Source organism: Bacillus rossius, assembly GCF_032445375.1.
Source record: "Bacillus rossius redtenbacheri isolate Brsri chromosome 9 unlocalized genomic scaffold, Brsri_v3 Brsri_v3_scf9_1, whole genome shotgun sequence".
Taxonomy (NCBI): Eukaryota; Metazoa; Arthropoda; class Insecta; order Phasmatodea; family Bacillidae; genus Bacillus; species Bacillus rossius.
In genome coordinates this window covers 18,555,594-18,575,117 of record NW_026962012.1, presented here as the reverse complement: position 1 = coordinate 18,575,117, position 19,524 = coordinate 18,555,594, and the positions used below count along the sequence as shown (strand labels likewise).

General features: G+C 47.9%; 1 protein-coding gene across 4 annotated transcripts in view; it reads left to right on the top strand.

Moving 5' to 3' along the window:
- The window catches only part of LOC134542733 (arginyl-tRNA--protein transferase 1), a 49,377-nt gene extending 39,537 nt beyond the window's left edge, over window positions 1–9,840 (top strand). For 2 of the 4 annotated variants that reach the window (XM_063387229.1, XM_063387230.1), the window contains exons 9-10: window positions 7,755–8,007; window positions 9,637–9,840. In XM_063387229.1, the coding sequence (XP_063243299.1) occupies window positions 7,755–8,007; window positions 9,637–9,786 (403 nt within the window). In that variant the 3' untranslated portion in view covers window positions 9,787–9,840. Of the gene's footprint in view, window positions 1–7,754; window positions 8,008–9,567 lie in introns of all 4 variants that reach the window. The other 2 variants (XM_063387227.1, XM_063387228.1) reach the window with 1 other exon arrangement.
- Window positions 9,841–19,524: the final 9,684 nt, after the last annotated feature.

Here is a 19,524-nt window from a genome sequence, read left to right as displayed (position 1 = left end):
AATATATTCAATAGTTTGTTACAAACAGAAAGTGTACAGTTGAGATCTTTGAACATGCTGCATTCATCATGTCTAATTTTCATTGTATCTATTATAAATGTTTTCGTTACAATCAGAATCAGTTGTTTCCTATCTGGTTGAATAAGCATTGTCCTACAGCACTCCTTTCCTCATGAACCTTAATGTTAACTTTCAATACAAAACAAGAAAATGTTCAACTCGTAGCATCATTGCAAATTCCTGAAGATGATTGCATCCTGACAAATTAATTAAGCAGTGAGCCACTCAAGTTTTAGGTCAATGCTTTTCTAGACTGTTCGACCATTGTATACTGAACACTTTTCGTAATGATCTCCACACAGCTACTAACGAGTTTAACTGAACAGTGTTTACTTCCCAAAATACTTTAAGTAAAATAAATTAACCGACATGTCAAGCCTAAACACTAGAAAACAATTCACATAGCCTACCAAAATTAAATCGCGGCCGTGTGTCTCAGTCGCGGCCGTGTGTCCCAAGCGGACGGACGTGTTTAGTGCGAGCTCCGCGGTATTATATCTAATCTTTGTTGTTCTTTACTAGTGGAACGAGATAATCAGTATTAATTCCTCACTACTCAGTCAGTCGGATTTTGAGGGATTTTCTCTATCCTATAGTGATGCAACGATTGAGATAACTAATTGTGAATTAGACCATATAGATAACTTGAACATGTTCCGGTCTCCGACAAAAAAAACGAATGTGAATACTGCGCCAAATCAGTTTCAAACTGAGAGTGTAAATACGACTAATCTTAATGCTCTGAAAGTAACACTTATCCCAGAAGAGGACGCGACTTCAAACAAGCCTTCTAGAACGTCATCATCCCAAAAGGATTCAACTGCATCTGGTAATGTAGTCATGTCACCCGTTTCCATGGAAATGAGCAAACTTATTGAATTATATGATCTTGTTAAATCTATGAATACTAAAATTGACGACCTTAAAAATGAAAATCAGGTATTAAAAACTTTACTGGGCGACTCCAGAAATGAGATTGTGAAGTTAAGTGAAGAAGTGTTCAAGATCAAAAATGAAAAAAATCCTCAAACTGAGCCAAAGAAAACCAATAAAACTTATAGTCAAGTTACAGAACAAAAGAAAATTGAACAGAAAAAGAAAGTTGAAACATCTGTCGCCGCGCCGGTTGAACGTGCGGCTGACCTCGTTACCAGTCAGCACTTTTCCCGTGTTGCAAGCAACGCTGATGCAAGCAACTTAGTAAACACTTCTCCTATCAAGCGGACTACTGATGAGCAAGGTTTTACCACCGTGCATTATTCACGTAAGAACAAATCCAACGGCAGCCACGTAAACCAGCCTGAGTCTGACAACAAAAAGAAATCAAAAATACAAGTTGGGATGAGGAACATCTCATCACTTAAAACAGTTTCAAAACCAGCTTTCAAAAAAACAAAAGCATTATTTGTAACCCGTTTTGACCCATCAGTTGAAGAAAAAGAAGTTGTTGATTATATAACCAGTGATCTTAATCTATCACAACTGAAAGTCGTTAAACTACGATCCAAATATGACACCTATGCATCTTTCCATGTATCAGTATTAGAAGAAGACTTTGACATGATACACAATACAGTTTTCTGGCCGAGCGGCTGCCTTATCAGCCCATTTTATGGTAAGCTATTCCCGGATCAAATATTTAAGAAAGCTGATAAAAACATCAATAACCATGAAACAACCAACTCTGCATTAAATTCTTCTGTCCAAGATCACATTCCGGTGCCTGGAGGAGCACACTGAAACCCGTGTTGCGCATACTGGACTTATGAGAGTGGGAAATTCTTTACCAAAATGTGAGAGGACTGAGAACTAAATCAATAGAATTTTATAATAATTTAGCTATTAATAATTTTGACATTATTTGCTTAACTGAAACTTGGTTTAATAATAATTGTATTGACTCGCATTACTTTGACGATAGATATTTGATTTTTAGAAATGATAGAAACGCAAAATTAACATACAAAAATAGAGGTGGTGGGGTTTTAATTGCTATCAACAAGCAAAAATTCAATTCTGCTTTCTCGATTAAGATAACTAAGCATCATGAAATTGAATCTATTTGGGTTAAGGTCAAAACATCACATACCAACTTCTTAATACTTGGCAATATTTATATTCCTCCTGATACTTCTACGGCAACCTACCAGTCCTACTTTGAAGATCTCGAAGAAAAATTTGCAAATTGTTTAGATAACGTTATTATACTGGGTGATTTCAATGTGCCTGGTATACATTGGCTAAATTCTCAGTCTGATAGTATAAATTATAGAGGCTTATCAGCCAAAGCTATGGCTATATGCAATTTCACAACAGGTTTAGGCTTGTCTCAATTCAATTATACTCAGCAGCCCATCCATCTTTTAGATCTTTGTTTCTCTAATTTACAATATTGTTTGGTCAGCAAATCATTAAATCCTCTTGTTACGGAAGATATTTATCATCCTGCTATCATAATTAATATCAAAATGGATATATTAACAAGGGATGTTAATACTACGTCTTCTTATCTGGACTACAAAAAAGGTGATTATTTAAGTCTATTTATGGCAATTAAAGAACATGACTGGTCTACACTGTACAAATCTGATGATGTTAATCTAATGGTTGATTTTCTCACTACTACTTTGATTAATTATATCAAGAACTACATCCCGAATAAAATAAATAAAAAATCCAGTTACCCGCATTGGTATTCCAAACAACTTATAGAAACATTAAAATCCAAAAAACATTTCCATAAGTTATACAAAAGAAATATGAACCCCTATTATTATGATTTATTTTCTCAATACCGAAGAGAGGCCAAAAGTCTCATTTCTCGGGACAAAAATTTTTGGCTACAAAATCTTAACAATAAAGTTAAAAAAAATCCAAAATTTTTTTGGCACTATGTAAAAATTATGAAAGAAGGATACAGACAGAAATTATCTCTTAAAATCAATGATAATGTTACCAATGACCCAGTACTTATTGCTAACAGTTTTGCACATCATTTTTCTAGCATTTATGTATCACCTACAAATAATTTAAATTAGTCAATTTCTGAAAACAGTAAGTGCTCTATTCCTATGACTACCATATCTGAGAGCCTTGTACTTTGGGGAATTAAATCATTGAAATCCACTATGTCAACTGGGCCTGATGGTATTCCAAATTTTATTATAAAAGGATGTGCTGTTATTCTGGCCCCTATACTTAACTTTATTTTCAATACTAGTATAAATAGCGGAATTTACCCCAAAAAATGGAAAATTGCAAAGGTAATACCTGTACATAAAAATAAGAATAAACTTAATGTTGCAAACTACAGACCGATATCACTTTTGATGGATTTGCTAAAGTATTTGACAAAATTATATGTAAGGATCTTGAATTCAATCCTAAAAATAGACTCTCTGACTGTCAACATGGGTTTAGAAAGGGGAAATCTACTACTACTAATTTAATTAGTTTTGTTAACCCAATTTATTCAGAAGTAATAACGCGGGGTCAAGTTGACGCATGTTACTTTGACTTAGCCAAGGCTTTTGACATGGTAAACCACTGTATTTTACTAACAAAATTATCAAATATAGGATTAAGCAATAAATATCTAAAGTGGTTTAATAGCTATTTATTAGATAGAATCTTTTATGTTTCAATTAATAATATTAAATCTGATCTACATATAGTTAGTTCTGGTGTACCCCAGGGTGGAACATTATCCCCTCTTCTCTTTAACATTTTTATAGATGACATTGTCATTACCAAAGTATTACAATTCTCAAATTGCCTACTTTTTGCTGATGATCTTAAGATTTACAGAAAAATTTCTCTTCATCTAGACTGTAAACTTCTTCAAAATGACATCTCATCAGTTTTCGATTGGTGTAAAAGAAATCTTGTTGACCTTAATTATGAGAAAACTACATCTATAACCTTCTCCAGAAAACATCATATCATTGCTTCTAATTATAAACTTGGTAATCATGTTATCTTGAAGTCAGTTTGTGTTAGAGATTTAGGTGTCTTACTTGATAATAAATTGTACTTTCATAACCATATTGAATCTCTTAGATCGCAATGTAATAGATTGTTAGCGTTGATTAAATATATTACTTTCAATGCCACTAATTTAGATTCTATTGTTAGTTTATATTTAGCTTTAGTAAGATCCAAGATTGAGTATGCCTCCGTGGTCTGGAACAATATCACAAAAACAGATAGTGACAAACTAGATACATAAATTACAAAATAAATTAATCAATATCATTAATCAAAAGACCAACATTACCAACAATTCTAATAGTCTATCCTCTCTCAGATCTTTAGCTCTAAGAAGAGAGCTATTAGATGTCCTTTTTATCTATAACTGTTATACAAATAAAACTAAATGCAATTATATTCTAGATAATACTGGGATTAAAGTACCCACCTATAACAGTCGACAGACACCTTTATTATGCTCCTTAGGCAAATCAAATGATATATTATACAGAATTATAACAAATTTTAATAAACATGGTTGCTATGTCTCTCTATCAAAAAATAATTTAAATATAAAACAATTTTTCTTATCTTAATTTAATTTGAATAATTTTAAGGTTAAAGATGCTACCATATTTAATTTTTTTTTTTTGTTTTATAATCAGGATCTGGATTATCATTACTGTTGTTATAGAATTATGAAACTTGTTCTTGTTTATCTGTTAGTTGCTTGCTGTATTGTCTTGTGTATGTGTTATTATAGTATTGTCCTCAATGTTATTCATTTTGTTTCATGTATTTGTTTTTTCTATGTATTTTTTTTTTATGTTTATCGTGCCTATCACCCATGGCCTTATGCCGTTGGTAGGCATGTAACAAATTGATAAATAAATAAATAAATAAATAAATAAAACATTTTGGGTGTACATGTTAGATGCACTATGCCACCCTGCATTCAACTGCGAGCTGAATACTGCCAGTGGGTAGAAACAAGGCATTTTCTCTAACATAATGTCCACAATATTGTAGCTCCAGAAACTACTTTGTCGTAATACCCTTGCGTGTATTTCGCCCAAAAATCATTAGTTACAGCATGAACAAGCAACATTTGACACAAAATTCGTGCTGCGAGCTCACTACCATACCTGTTGCCAAATTTACCCATTTATAAGTTAAATAGAAAACGAACACATGAAACTAGCAACTATACAGAATCAAACTAAAATGCAAACAAGCTCCATCCGAGTTGAAATTTCGGACTCCCAAACATTTAAAATCTTAACTGCTAATTAAATACCATCGCGACCGTTGCTCACACAGTGTTGCCCACACAGCAGTTCAGCGGCCGTCAACTGTCCTTAAATTGTGACACCATGTCTGGCCAAGAGTCGAGAGAAGAAGAAAGTTAAATCGTGGTTCAAACTAGCTACGACTGTCTACGACCTGAGGCGCATGCGCGGAGGGGAAAACGTCAACTCGAGAGGGGTAAGGAAAGGAGAAGCAAGCTGAAGGGAGGGGTAAGACATAGTCCATAACTGGAAACCACATGCAGCCGGTACAAATTGATGGGTTAGCTAGTACTGTAGAGAAGTAAGTGCTAATTATGTTGCAGAGTCTTGTATTTGGTGTAAACTTAATTGCATTGTCAGGGAACGTAACTCACTTCGTGTTATGGTTTAACCAATTCATGTTCAGCAGTGCACCCATCTTGACTCAAAACCCTGTTTTTAAGTCTTCATTCTAATGTTTTAAGTGTGGTGAGTTTCCAAGTAAGAATGTAGTACACAAAAAGCAGCAGCCTGTGCCTCGAATCAGTAACCTCTTGGCACAATTCAAGGTTTTACCTCAATTTTATTTTTTTTAATATCTGATCCACCTAGCTAATTTAAATTTATTTTCCTTTCTGTACTCTCCAACTTAAACTTTGCCAGATTGGTTTCTGTTTGTTTCTCAGCGCCGCGCGCTGATGATCCAGCAGCCCCACGTTAATTTAGCACTACTCGTTCTTTTCTCGTCGCTCCTGATCGCGGCTAGGATGTAGTTCCTCTCCCTCACGGTGGCTCCGGGCGAGACTCCTCGTCAGCCCCTACTGGGGCACGAGCCTCCGAACTCGGCAACGCTGGTCAGGCCCATCGCCGGTTCTGCCAAGTTCCCGCCACAGCAGCTTCCCCCGAACCCCTTGTTCCCTGTGTCCGGAGCATCGACCCGTGGTCTGTCTCGCCTCGTGACACGGAATTCGTGGTTGCCCCGAGATGGACTGGCTGTCGCGAGATGCAGTCGCTTTCGCGTGGGAATACTAGTCCCTTGTTTCGTTTGCTTTTCTGTCTCGTAGCGATTTATCAATGCCGCTCCGCAGTAGTACGACGTTTCGGTCCCGCGCGTCTGCCTCGACTGTGCTAACTTGATCTTATGTACATTACTACCCACCAAATGGTAAGTAATACGCCTTGTTTATTTTATTTTGGCCTTCCTTGCATCTTTAGGCTTCTCCATCTGGACTCACTACGCTTGGTGTCTCTCTGTGCGTAGTGTGGGTGCAACTGTAAACTTCCCCCACAGATCTCATCTTCTCGGAGAGACCGGCGGTGTTACGCATCCCCCAATGCAGGAGCTCTCGATTCTCACAGCATGAGTCGCACCGCTCCTCCTGTTGGTGTTACCTGCTGGTTTGGTTTGGCTTTCACTATGCGGTTTTACCATCATAACTTTCTCAGCTGGCAAGGAGACCATTTTATAAGAAAAACTAGGGAAACTATGTAATAGGACATTCTAGCACCTATGTTTTTGGTTAAATTAAAACTATAAAAATAAACACGTAATGTCACTGCGGCAGGCCGACAACTTTATTAAATTTAAGGGTACCAGCTCTTCGTAAAATTTCACTTTGTAATTTCTGTGTTTAATGTCAAGTTTAATTTTATCGCCAACTAATGGTGATCCTTCTGTTCAAGATAATTTAAACTCATATTATGTGCTTGCTGGAAAACTGCCACAAGAAAAATAATAAGAATGATAATAATATAATATACCGGGGATCAAATCTAGACATTTGGTTGTTGTCACGTACATAATTGCCTATCCCAGTGGGTTACCTCTAAACTTTATTCCCGTTTTTTATTTTTCCTCAAAACAGCATAATAGCCCAAGCCAATTAGTCTTAAGATCCACAGTAACTGTGCAGCTGATGCTTGTAGGAGGTAAGCTATATTTATTTGCCTCTCACTCCGCTCTGGCTCTGGATATTCCGCACACTACTGTGTTTCCTTTGCATTTGTCAGCACATGCTTCCAGGCCTTGTTTGTTATCAATGATAAGTTAGAATTTGTTACACCCATAGTGGAGCGTTTCAAGCCACCCTTATTCTTAATTTTTCTTTCACCCCATTACAAAAGCTTGCAATGACACAACGTTAAAGTGAACAGGAAGTGTAAAATGTTAATAAAAGAGTCTGTACCAACTTGAGGATGCTTTTTGAGCATCATTTCACTATGTGCATTGTTAACAGTGTTTTTATCACAATCAATCGTGCTCACACTGACATTAATTAAATGAAATGGTTTCAAAGAAATCAATTTAAAAAGAGCATTATAACCTGAAATCAAGTATGAAGATGGCTTTTAACAAACATGTCTCATATTATTTGGAAAATGGAGTAGGTATAATAAAAACCATTATAAATGTACCTACAGGAGGTCAGCCACATGGAAACTGGGGAATGTGTGCAGAGAGCTGGAGTTCACGCGCGCACTTCACCGTGCCACACCGACGCTGCAGTACTACTACATGGGCTTCTACATCCACTCCTGCGTCAAGATGCGCTACAAGGCCAACTACAGACCATCTTTCCTGCTGTGCCCTGAGACATACCGGTGGATACCAGTGGAACGCTGCCTGCCCCTGCTGGATGTCAGCAAGTACAGTCGCCTGTGCGAGGACGCTGGAGTCTGTGACCAGGACGGCTGTGTGGTGCTAGGACAGGTAACTACTGTCATTCCTGCTGTGCCCTGAGACATACCGGTGGATACCAGTGGAACGCTGCCTGTCCCTGCTGGATGTCAGCAAGTACAGTCGCCTGTGCGAGGACGCTGGGGTCTGTGACCAGGACGGCTGTGTGGTGCTAGGACAGGTAACTACTGTCCTTCCTGCTGTGCCCTGAGACATACCGGTGGATACCAGTGGAACGCTGCTTACCCCTGCTGGATGTCAGCAAGTACAGTCGCTTGTGCGAGGACACTCTAGTCTCTAACCAGGACAGTTGTGTAGTGCTGGGTCAGGTACTACCTACCTTTATGGTGTGTCCTGAGACATATCAGACGAGCTTGAAGGTGTGTTACCTGCCACTGATGAACGTTAGGAAGTAGTTTTACCTGTGTAAGGATGCTGTAGTCTGGGACCACAAGGCTGTTGGGTGCTAGGACACGTTACGTTTGTCCTTTCTGTTGTGCCTAGAGACATACCTTTGGAGCCATGTGGAGCTTTGCCTGACCCTTTTGTACGTTAGCAATTAATATTACATTTGTAAGGAATCTGTAGTCTTTGACCAGGACAATTGTGTGATGCTAGGATAGGTATATATTGTCCTTGCTGTCTTGCCCTGAGACCAACTAGTGGAGCTTGGTAGAGCGTTGCTTGCCCTTTCTGAACTTCAGAAGCACAGTAGTCTGTGCGAGGATGCTAGAATCTATGTCAAGGACAGTTGTGTTGTGCTAGTTCAGTCACTACAGACATTACTGCAGTTTTCTGATCCATACCAGTGGAGCTTGGTAGATCCTTGCTTACCCAAGTTGAACTTAAGGAGGTACACTCAGCAGTGCGTGGATGCTCAAGTCTGTAACCAGGACAGTAGTCAAGTGCTGTATCAGGACCTATTGAACTTCCTGCTGTTCTTTCTGCTGTGTCTTGAAACAAACCAAAGGAGCTTGGTGGAGCATCATATGCGCCTGCTTAACGTCAGCATGAAAAGTCACCTTGAGAGGATGCTAGATTCTGCGACCAGGACAGTTTTGTAGTGCTATGACAGTAACTACTGTATTTCTTGCTTTGCCCCGAATCATTCCAGTGGAGATTTTTGGAGCGTTTCCTGCCCTTTCTTGACGTCAGTAAGTGGTTTTAGCTGTGCAAGGACGCTGGTGTAAGCAACTAGGTCAGCTGTGTGTTGCAAGGACATCTAACTACTGTCCTTTCTACTGTGCCCTGAGACATACCAGTGGAGCTTGGTGCAGAGTTGTATGACCCTGCAACCATCAGCAAGTACAGTAGGTAGTGCGAGGATGCTGTAGTCTGCGACCAGGACAGTTGTGTAGTACTAGGACAGGTAACTACTGTCCTTCATGCTGTGCCCCGAGACATATCAGTGAGGCTTGATCGAGCATTGCCTTCCCTTTCCGAACGTAAGCTAGTAGTGTTACCTGTGCAAGAATGCTAAAGTCAGAGACAGGGCAGTTGTGTAGTGCTAGGACAGGTAAGTACACTCTGAGACTTATAGCAGCGTTGTTTGCCTTGGCTTCATATAAGCTATTACATTTTCCTGTATGTCAGTGTGCAGTAATGACTGCAAGGCCGGCGCGGAGGGTCGGGAGCAGGGCGGACGGCAGCGCGTGGTTGCAGGTGGTGGTGCTGTGGAAGCACACGGCCATGCGGTTCAGCGTGTTCGCTGCCAAGAGCTCGCCCGGCCCCGACTGCCTGCAGGAGGTGGAACAGTACGCTCGGCTCGTGGGCATGACGTGCGCACGCCGCATGCTGCTCATCCGGCCCTAGTCTGCTCATTCATGGCATCCTACAGATAAATAAATTATATGTTACACTATTAAACTGTTTGTTGTCTTTTTTTTTTTTTTTGCTCTTTTCCTAACTGGGTGATTAATGTGTATATTTGATGTTGTGTATTTTTGTGTGTGTGGTATTGTGTGTATATTTGTGTGTGTGTGTTAGTTGTGAGAGTGCGATTTTTATGTGTGGTTTATGAGTTTGTGTTGTGTGTATGTGTATTTGTGTTGTGTGTGTTTTATGTGTGTGTGCGTGTTGAGTAGTGTGTGTGTTGAAAGTGTGTGTGTGGTGTTTGTTTTTATATTGTGTTGTGTTTTGTGGTGTTGTGTTGAGTTGTGTGGGTTGTGTGAGGTGTGTGGGGGTTTGTGTGTTTTATGAGTAGGTGTGTGTGTTTTTGTGTATGATTGTGCGTGTTGGTGTGTGTTTGTGTGTTGTTTTATGCACACACACACACACACAAGATTTTTCAATTATCTTTTTCTCACATCCCCTGGTTGGTTCTGTTAGTAGTGATTCTCGGTGTCTGCCATCCTGTGTTTTTGTCTATACAGTGACTTAAAGTGATAAATTTGAATGAGTCATTGACCATTGACCAATTGCAAATTATTTTTAGAAGTAGTCATGTTATAAGGCAAGAATGTTTAGATTTTCTCTGTACCTAAAAATGTAATGATGAAATAATACAATTGTGACCAAGTGTGAAATATTTAGTAGAGGAGCGAATGAGACAAATACAAATTAAAAGCACAATCTTTTTTTTTTGCCTGTACAGTACTCTTGCTGACCCACATCAGTGAAAAGATGTACATGGCTGACTAGCAGTACCAAGGTTTTTCCCCATAATCGTCGCACTTGCATAATCATCGCACAATTATTTTAGGGCGTGTGGCAAATAGTGCAAAATAAATTAGCAAGAGAAACACCCGTCAAGCAAAACCAGACAGAAAACAAACCAGGAGAAATCTCAAAACAGAATTCTTCAAGCCATTCCCAACTCAGACGACAAAGCGGGCACGAAACGGCCATTTTGCGGGCGAGAACCGATCAAGTTCAGACAGACGGCGCGTCGAGGCGAGAGGACATAGGAGCTTCTCCCCACCCCCCGCAACCACCTGCTTCGTGTCATTCGCGACGCAGGAGCGCGATGCCACAGCCCGACATCCCCTCCCCTCAACGACTGTTTTTTTTGCGGCTGTCCGGGCACCTAGCCCGCGGACCAGCTAAGGCGCGTGCGGCACGTCAACGATAACAGCTGTCCAAAGCACCAAGAGTCGCAACACAACTATGTTTCACCAAACATCCAACAGGACATGTGCACACTGCAAGCAACCGAGAACCGCCGAATTGCTGACAGGCTCACTGCCTTGGCAAAGCACGTACCAATGCACAGCGCAAACCAATACCACGTCACCTACCAACCAAGCGAACCACGAACAGTGGAACATAGACTGGGAGAAGATTTGGAAGGAAAAATTAGTTAGGGTATACAATACCACCACAACCCACGCTGACAGTGCCAGTCACCGGGAACAAGCCAAACACGTGTTACGGCATGCCCCCACACCAAACCACAGCACAACCGATTGGGCACGACATAGCAACGCGACCCACCAACACGCGCATGGAGTCGGTGCGAACTGCCCCATACTCATCGAGGTTACCCGAATTCAGTGGTGTGCCTCACGAGGACCCTCGCACATACCTCCACCAGTGCGAAATCCGACTCACGCGAAGTGGAACCCCAATCGACGAGTGGCCCGAGCGGACCAGCGAACAGCTGCGGGGAAGCGCCCTGAGATGGTGGCGCCTATGGGGCCGCTTCTATATGGAGTGGCAGGAGTTCACGGTGACCTTCAGCCAACGGTTCGATGCAGGCGCGACGATGGTGCAATGCACCGCACAATTCTACGGGAACACACAGTGAGATGGCAAACCCGTTGAGTACTTCGTGGCACACAAGCTACAGCTCTTCAAGCGCATAGCACCACTCGCAGAGCCCACCAGAGCACTCCCCACTATCACCCTACTGTTGAGGGACGAGCTCCAGCCGTTCATGCGTGTCACCCAAGTAAACACCATCATGGAATACGTGCAACTCGCGATGTCAACAGAGCAAAATGTTCAGAGGATGTGGGGAAGGAGCGCACGTGTCCCCGAGCGAGAACGGAGCAGCCCACCCAACCACCGACACCTGCTAGCAATCCAGGCACCACCACCCCAACCTCAGGGAGCCAAGAACGCTACGCATCGACGGCCTGACGCAGCCAGAAGCCAGCGCGAGTTATCAACCGCCGCTGTGCAGGTTAGGATGCTCCCAGAGCACGTACCATTGGCATAGCGACTGTCCTAGACGGGCAAACGCCCGGCGCACAACACAACCCACCTACCAGCCACCCACCACCTCGCACGACCAAGAGCCGACGGGAAACGAGTAAGGGGGGGACACAGATGGATCCCCCCGCCCGCAATACCGACACGCGAACCAGGTGATGCCACGACCACTGCAAAACCAACTGCGACAAGGGCAGCACGACGTGAACCACCCACCACGACACTCACGACAGGACGCGATGACCCCAGAACCGCACCACGCTCAACTGCCGAGTGCATCCACCGTGCCGACATATACGCCATATGAGCGCCAGTGACGATCACGACGAGCCACGACAAGCGCCGCCTATCACAACACCTCGCTACCGAAGACCACCAGGTATACCAACCATGTCAGAACCCACCACGACACTTACGACAGGACCTGGCGACCCCAGCACCACATCATGCTCAACCGCCGAGTGCACTCACCACACCGACATACACCATGCCTAACAGCCCGGCCACACGCCCACAGAGATGGTGCAAGGGAGTAATTTGCACCTCCCAGGCGAATGGGCCAGCCACAGGATGCTGCACGATGGTGAAGGGACAGAGAAACGCGACCAGCGCAGGACAGACATGTATGAAGAAGCACGACGACGACAAACGTCCTACTCGCAGAATATCACCCCCAAGACCACGCGGGAGCCACCCCTAGTCCGAGCGGGAGACCAAGTCTACGCCCGGGTCCACCCGCTGTCTGCAGCCCCCTCAACTACTGCGCCAGATTGGCACCGCGCTGGAGCGGGCCTTACAAAATCCAGAGACGCGTGGGCAGGACCGCATATCTGGTCAGACTCGGGGGGCGGCTCATCCGGAAGATCCACCGCGACGATCTAGGACTGGCCACGACACCGGGTGAGCTGATGCCGGAAGAACCCGACCACGACGAGACACACGACGACATGCACGACGATGAACAACCGGTAGAAGACAAGCCCGAACCAGCTACCGGAGAGCATGACCACGACATCCGAACCAGGACACCAGAAGAGGCCCTCGACGACCTGGAAACACCAAGTGACGGACAATATTACACGCATGAGATGATGTCACGCAAACCAGGACAGATGACCCGCCACGGACAGGTGACCATTACCGACGTCTCACTGAACGATCCGGAGGGCCTATTGGGAGACACCGCCACCATGAACGAACCCGACGATGTGGTACTCGGCGCTGCCAGACAACAAATACAACTCTGTGCGGCTGGGCCAGTGATCGCCCACGCATCAGAGGAGGAGGCGGCAACCCTACTTGAGGGCATAACACCCATCGTGGAGGAACCCGACGACGAGGCAGGAGAAACCCCGGGTATACCCGAACAAAGGAGGCAACCTTACTCTAGCGGGCCATCCAACAGCCACGACGCGAGCAACCGCCATACAACACCGATGTAAGACCACAACAACACCACCACAACCACCACTCGGACGCATCACGACCCACCAGAAGCGCCTGACGAACCGCCCACACACCAAGTGATGAGACCTGCCAGGGACAGGCGGCCCCCGGGGCACCTTGCCGAGTACGATCTCGGGAGGGCCCAGAGGGGCCATTGCGGCCCCCGCAATCCTGAGGGCACGACAGAGGAAACTCGACCACCGGTGGACACGCACTACCACCTGCGACTGCCCAGAGCCCCAACCGCCTGGACATGCTGTGAAAACTAGGCCACCACACCACACCATCACACGACCACAACACTGCACACCACCACCTACCTCATCACGCCTCCACGTGCCCCACCAGCCGCAGCCACCAGGTCCAGAGCGCCGGCCCCACCAGCCGTAGCCACCCCAGGCGCCAGGATGGGGAGTCAACAACATGCTAGGGTTGCAAACCGCTGCAGAGACTGATCGCGTGCAAGGCCGGGCTTCTTCAGGGCGGAGGGGGGGGGGGGGTGGCGTTTGACGTCGTACCGACCGAAGGCCATTAGCCCAGCCTCAGCCCGCAGTACTGGCTCCTGCTGGCGGAACGCACCCCTCGCCAAGTCTCCACCAAAATGAGATGAGCGGCGTAACCTTGGCGCATGGAGGTTGTGTCCCCCCCTATGCACGCCAACCACTGAGGCAGTTCTGATCAGCTCGCGGCCCGGAGCGGACGTGCGTGAACCGTGGGGAGCCTTCAAGTTTTGTCTCCGATTCCTCACGACTGATAACTATAGTCATCACCGAATACCTTTTTCAACGCAACTCCCAACGCGACTCCGGGTCGGTTTTTTTTCTATGGTGCAGGGATTAACCCGGCCGTCGCTACTTTCCAAGTCAAGCCACCGAGTATAGGGGACACGCTGGGGCCAATCGACCCACTCACGGTTAGACGACAGAGCTAGCCTGGCGCCCTCCCGGAAAACTATCTTCACTCACCACGGGAATCGCACCCGAAACCCCGGCTGATGGCAGTTCCAAATATTTAAGATACCGACATTGCCAATCACAGAAACAAATATAATATTCTTATACTTTAAATTGTAGTTCAGTTACAAGCTATTTCTCGTCACGAACACATGAATTTTAAATGTTGGAATGGTACGACTCGTTGATAGGACCGCCTAGAGTACCATGATATGTATTTATATCCATATATATATATATCACATAATATAACGAGGCGACCCAGTTATTTTGGTTTTAAATTGTGCTAACCTTATGGAACAAGTCATCCACACTATTTCACAATATTTAAATGTAGCTAACCAAACTTAACCAACCATCCACGTGATTTTAAATATATTTTAGAACCATAACATAGCATTCATTTTCAACAAATAGATGTACCAAGTAACAACAAACTCTCAAATCTCTATCGAAATTGTTATTCCATCAGCTAAGGGATGTTGCAGAATAATTCCGACAGTTTGTGATGTAATTCCGATACATAATTTCGCTAGCGAGTGTTCAGGAATAGGATTTAGCAAATATCTCTCTGAATTAAACAATTCCTCTAAAGGAATTATTCCGACAGCATCGAGAATAGGGCCTTAGCTGCTATTGAAGACGTTCCAAAGAAATTTCCATCGTGTGATAGGGGCTTAATAATACTTGCATGATTGAAACACATTTTCTTCACTCTGAACTCGTAACTATATATTCACTAGACCTAATCGGTTTCAAATAAATTAAAAAAAAATTATATATACTATAATTTTCTTCATATTCTCTCAATTTCACGACTGAGTAATGGTTGTGACACCATCCCCGCTACCTTCTATGATTTTTACGTGATTTTTGCTTGGGTTCGAGATCTCAGGGAGGGTTCGGCCTTGTGGCTAGAGGTAGGGGTTAACGCTGCCGTCGTCCGGGGTCTCGGGCTCGAGTCCCGGTGTGGCTCCTAGTGGGAAAAGGCGATTCTTGATCTGTGTTGTCCGGGTGGGCGCCAGACTAGCTCGTTTCTAGTCGTGAATTTGGGGTCGTGGATGTATGTGCCCCTGCGTGGCCCACTAGGGCCGGCGGCGGTGTTGCGTGAGATGATTTTAAATAAGAGGCGTGGAGTTGAGGTGGTGGTGTCGTACCTTTTATTCATAGGAACGAGTCGTACACAATACAACACTCTACAGAGGTCCCCGGGGGTGACGGGGGGGGGGGGGGGGTTTACTCGTTATTCCGTGGCGCCGTATTGTTTGTGTTCCGCGTTACGTGTCCTCGGACGTTGTAACGTCTCAGACGTCTCGCTGGGTACGCAGGTAACGTAATTTCGTAACACAAAGGCAGGACACAAAATACACTGAATTAAGGGGGCGCGCACAGGTTACGTGGCACTCGTTACTCGGGTAACGTAAGTTAGCAATACAAAGTACGGGATACAAAAATACACTGAATTAAGGGGGCGGGCGATTGGAGACGGCCAATCCCGTATGCAAATGTCTCGGCGCGGGTGTTGTGCCCACTGTGGTGAAACACGCACCGCAATTAAGTTTGTCCAAGTTCCCTTGCGGGTTTGTGGTCAGCGCCGTGCGCGTGACCTTAAATAAAGTTCTGTAAGTTGCGGGAGACGGCCCGTGCCGTATACTGAAGAACAGCCCCGCTGACCAAGTGTGGTGCGGGGTGTCTTTAAATTGATGCGGCCGGATTAGGTCCTAGACCGAAAAAAGGGACAGGGTACTCACGGAGAGGTTAAGTAATAAAAGGGGTTCTGTTAATTAGTGACTATATTTACCGGACGTTACTTTCGATGAAGACAAAAGATGTTGCCTCTCCGTGGGACGTAGGTCCGCCCCGGTCCGTGAGCTGCGCTGAACTGCCGAACTGGCATGGCGTCCGAGGGAGGCTCGGCCTCTCTCGCGCCAGGGGTGACCTCATTACGCTAGACTCCAAACGGGTGTGTCTGGAAGAGATTTTATTGTCGCTAAAATCCTAATTTAATGTTTCAGGAGGAATGGGTACGGTTCTTCTCTTGTCTACTCAGGTTTCCGCGGTTTTGCCTCTAATTGCTGTTCGGCTCGCCTGACTCGGGTGGGCCATGGCCAGGGGTGTGTTCCGTTAGCGGGAGCGTATACTAGCGGGTGCAGGTCGGGCTCTGGGGTGGTCGTCGGCCAGACGACGTCAAACTCCCCCCCCCCCCTGCGAAGCCCGACCTTACGCCGCTTATGGTCCCGCTAACATGGGGCCACCCCTAACCCTGGCCGCTCCATCCCGGCGTGGTTCGCGGCTCAGCAGCTGGTTGGCTCCGCGTACTGGACCTGGTGATCGTGGCCGCCTGGGCCAGCGTGCGCGCCGCCCCGGTTGCCGTCGTGGCCGGCGTGCCGGGGGCGGCGTCGTGGCGCCTGTGCGGGGTCAGTGGCTGGTAGGGCCAGCGCACTGGACCTGGTGATTGTGGCCGACTGGGCCAGCGTGTGCGCCGCCCCGGTTTCCGTCGTGGCAGGCGTGCCGGGGGCGGCGTCATGGCGCCTGTGCGGGGTCAGCGGCTGGTAGGGCCAGCGCACTGGACCTGGTGATTGTGGCCGACTGGGCCAGCGTGTGCGCCGCCCCGGTTGCCGTCGTGGCAGGCGTGCCGGGGGCGGCGGCGTGGTGCCGGTGTGGGGTCAGCGGTTGGTAGGGCCAGCGCACTGGACCTGGTGATTGTGGCCGACTGGGCCAGCGTGTGCGCCGCCCCGGTTGCCGTCGTGGCAGGCGTGCCGGGGGCGGCGTCGTGGCGCCTCCTAGCTCCGGCAACAGCTCCACCCGGGTGGTGCTCGCGGTGGCCGCAGTTGGTAGGGTCCGAGCACCTGTCCCGGGTCGTCCCACGCCGAACATCCGGGGGTCGACTCGTCGAGATGGCCTTGCGGCTGACGGACTCTGCGCCCTGGTCCCAGGTCGTAGTCGGCTAGGTGAGCTGGAGGTCTGTGGGCCTGTCGGGGTCGTTCCGCGGGCTCGCTGGCGGATTCGCTTGTCCCCGGTCGATGTCCCGGTCCGCGGAGGTCCTCCTTCGGCGGCGGTTGACAGTTCGTGGACTAGTACGGAGTCCGTTCCCGTTCGGGTATGGCGGCTGAGGCTGAGGCGGCGATCTCCGGGTCGGTCTCTCCGGAAGATCGGCGTTGGCCCGTCGTCGTTGCCCACGTCGGATTGACCTATGCTGTGTGACAGCTCGGCGATCTCCACGGCCTCTGCTTCATCGCCCCGTGGGTAGTATTGCGGTGGGGGGCTCTTGAACACCCCGCTCCCTTCCCAGGGTACTACTGCCGTCTCCGGTGCGTCCTCGTGGACCTCTTCCGGTTCGTCTGGCACGTCTTGGGTGGGGTCGCCCCCGGTGTCCCCCGTGGCTGTGCTAAGGGCGTAATCGTCGAGGCACGTGGGCGGGCGCCGCCACCGCCGTGGCCATGACCTCGCCTCGTCGTCTGACGCGGCCTCTGCGGGTGATGTCCCGGGCGTGTCCGCGGTTTCGTCTCGAGGCCTGTCGGACGTGGTGTTCGTGAACACCAGGGTGCGGTATGGGCGTGGTTCGGTTCGGCTTCTAGCGGGGGTCGCTTCTGGCCAGTCGTCCTCTTCCTGGACGGCGTCGCGCTCCGGTGCGTCCTCGTGGACCTCTGCCGGTTCGTCTGGCACGTCGTGGGTGGGGTCGCCCCCGGTGTCTCCCGCGGCTGTGCTAAGGGCGTAATCGTCGAGGTACGTGGGCGGGCGCCGCCACCGCCGTGGTCGTAGCCTCGCCTCGTCGTCTGACGCGGCCTCTGCGGGTGATGGCCCGGGCGTGTCCGCGGGTTCGTCTCGGGGCCTGTTGGACGTGGTGTTCGTGAACACCAGGGTGCGGTATAGGCGTGGTTCGGGTCGGCTTCTAGCGGGGGTCTCTTCTGGCAAGTCGTCCTCTTCCTCGACGGCGTCGCTCTCCGGTGTATGGCGTCCGTTTTCGTCCGGAGTGGGGGGTCCTGCGTCTCCGTCTGGGTTCCTCTCCCCAGGTAGGGCGGTGAGCCGGATGTCGTCCCTGTGTACTTTCTTCAGGCGCCGTCCCTCCTTGCGGACTAAGTACGTCGTCCTGCCTAGTCGTCGCCGTACCGTGTATGGCCCGCCCCAGCGCGGGGCCAGTCCCGCGCAATAGTTGCGGGGTGCGGCTGAAAGTGGGTGTAGTCGCGCGAACACCTGATCGCCGACCTACACGGCGGGTGGAGGTTGGTCTGTGGTTGGGGTGATCCGGTTGGCGTACCTCTCCTGCCTACATCTTGCCTCGTCATGCAGAGTCACCCGTCGTTGGTCGCGTTCCTCCGTCGTCTCATCGGGGTGTGGAGTGCCGTGTGTGGCCCACTCTCCCGGTAAAGGCAGGTTGTGGCCCTGTATCACTTCGGCCGGTGTGCGGCCGGTTGCGGCGTTGGTGCGGCGCCGTACACAGAAGAGGGCGTCAGCCACGTGTAGGTCCCACTGCGTGTGGTCCGCCCCCAGCCGGATCCGGAGCTGTGCCTTCAGTTCCTGGTTCCGGCGCTCTGTCGGGTTCGCTCTCGGATGGTAGGCGGGTGTCGTGTGGTGCTCGATCTGGTGTTCGTCGCACCAGCCCTTCCAATGTCGCCCCAGGAACTGACTGGCGTTGTCCGTCAACACCGACTGGGGGTATCCCCAACGTGACAGGAATTCCCTGGACAGCAGGCTGATGATGGTAGGTGTGCGCACGTTCCCGCATGGATACGCCTCCGTCCACCGCGTGAAGAGGTCCGTCACGACGAGGAGGAAGCGTTTGCCGCGCGGCGTGCGGGGGTAGGGGCCCATTACGTCTAAGGCTATCGTTTGGAAGGCGGTGGTGTGTTCCCTGGGTCGTTGTTGCTCCTCGCCGTCACGCCGCCTCGCTTTCCTCGCCTGACAGATCTCGCATTCGCGCACGTACGTACGTACGTCGTACGTGATGCGGGGCCAGTGGTAGTTCCGGGTGACTTCTCGTCGTGTCTGATCGGTCCCT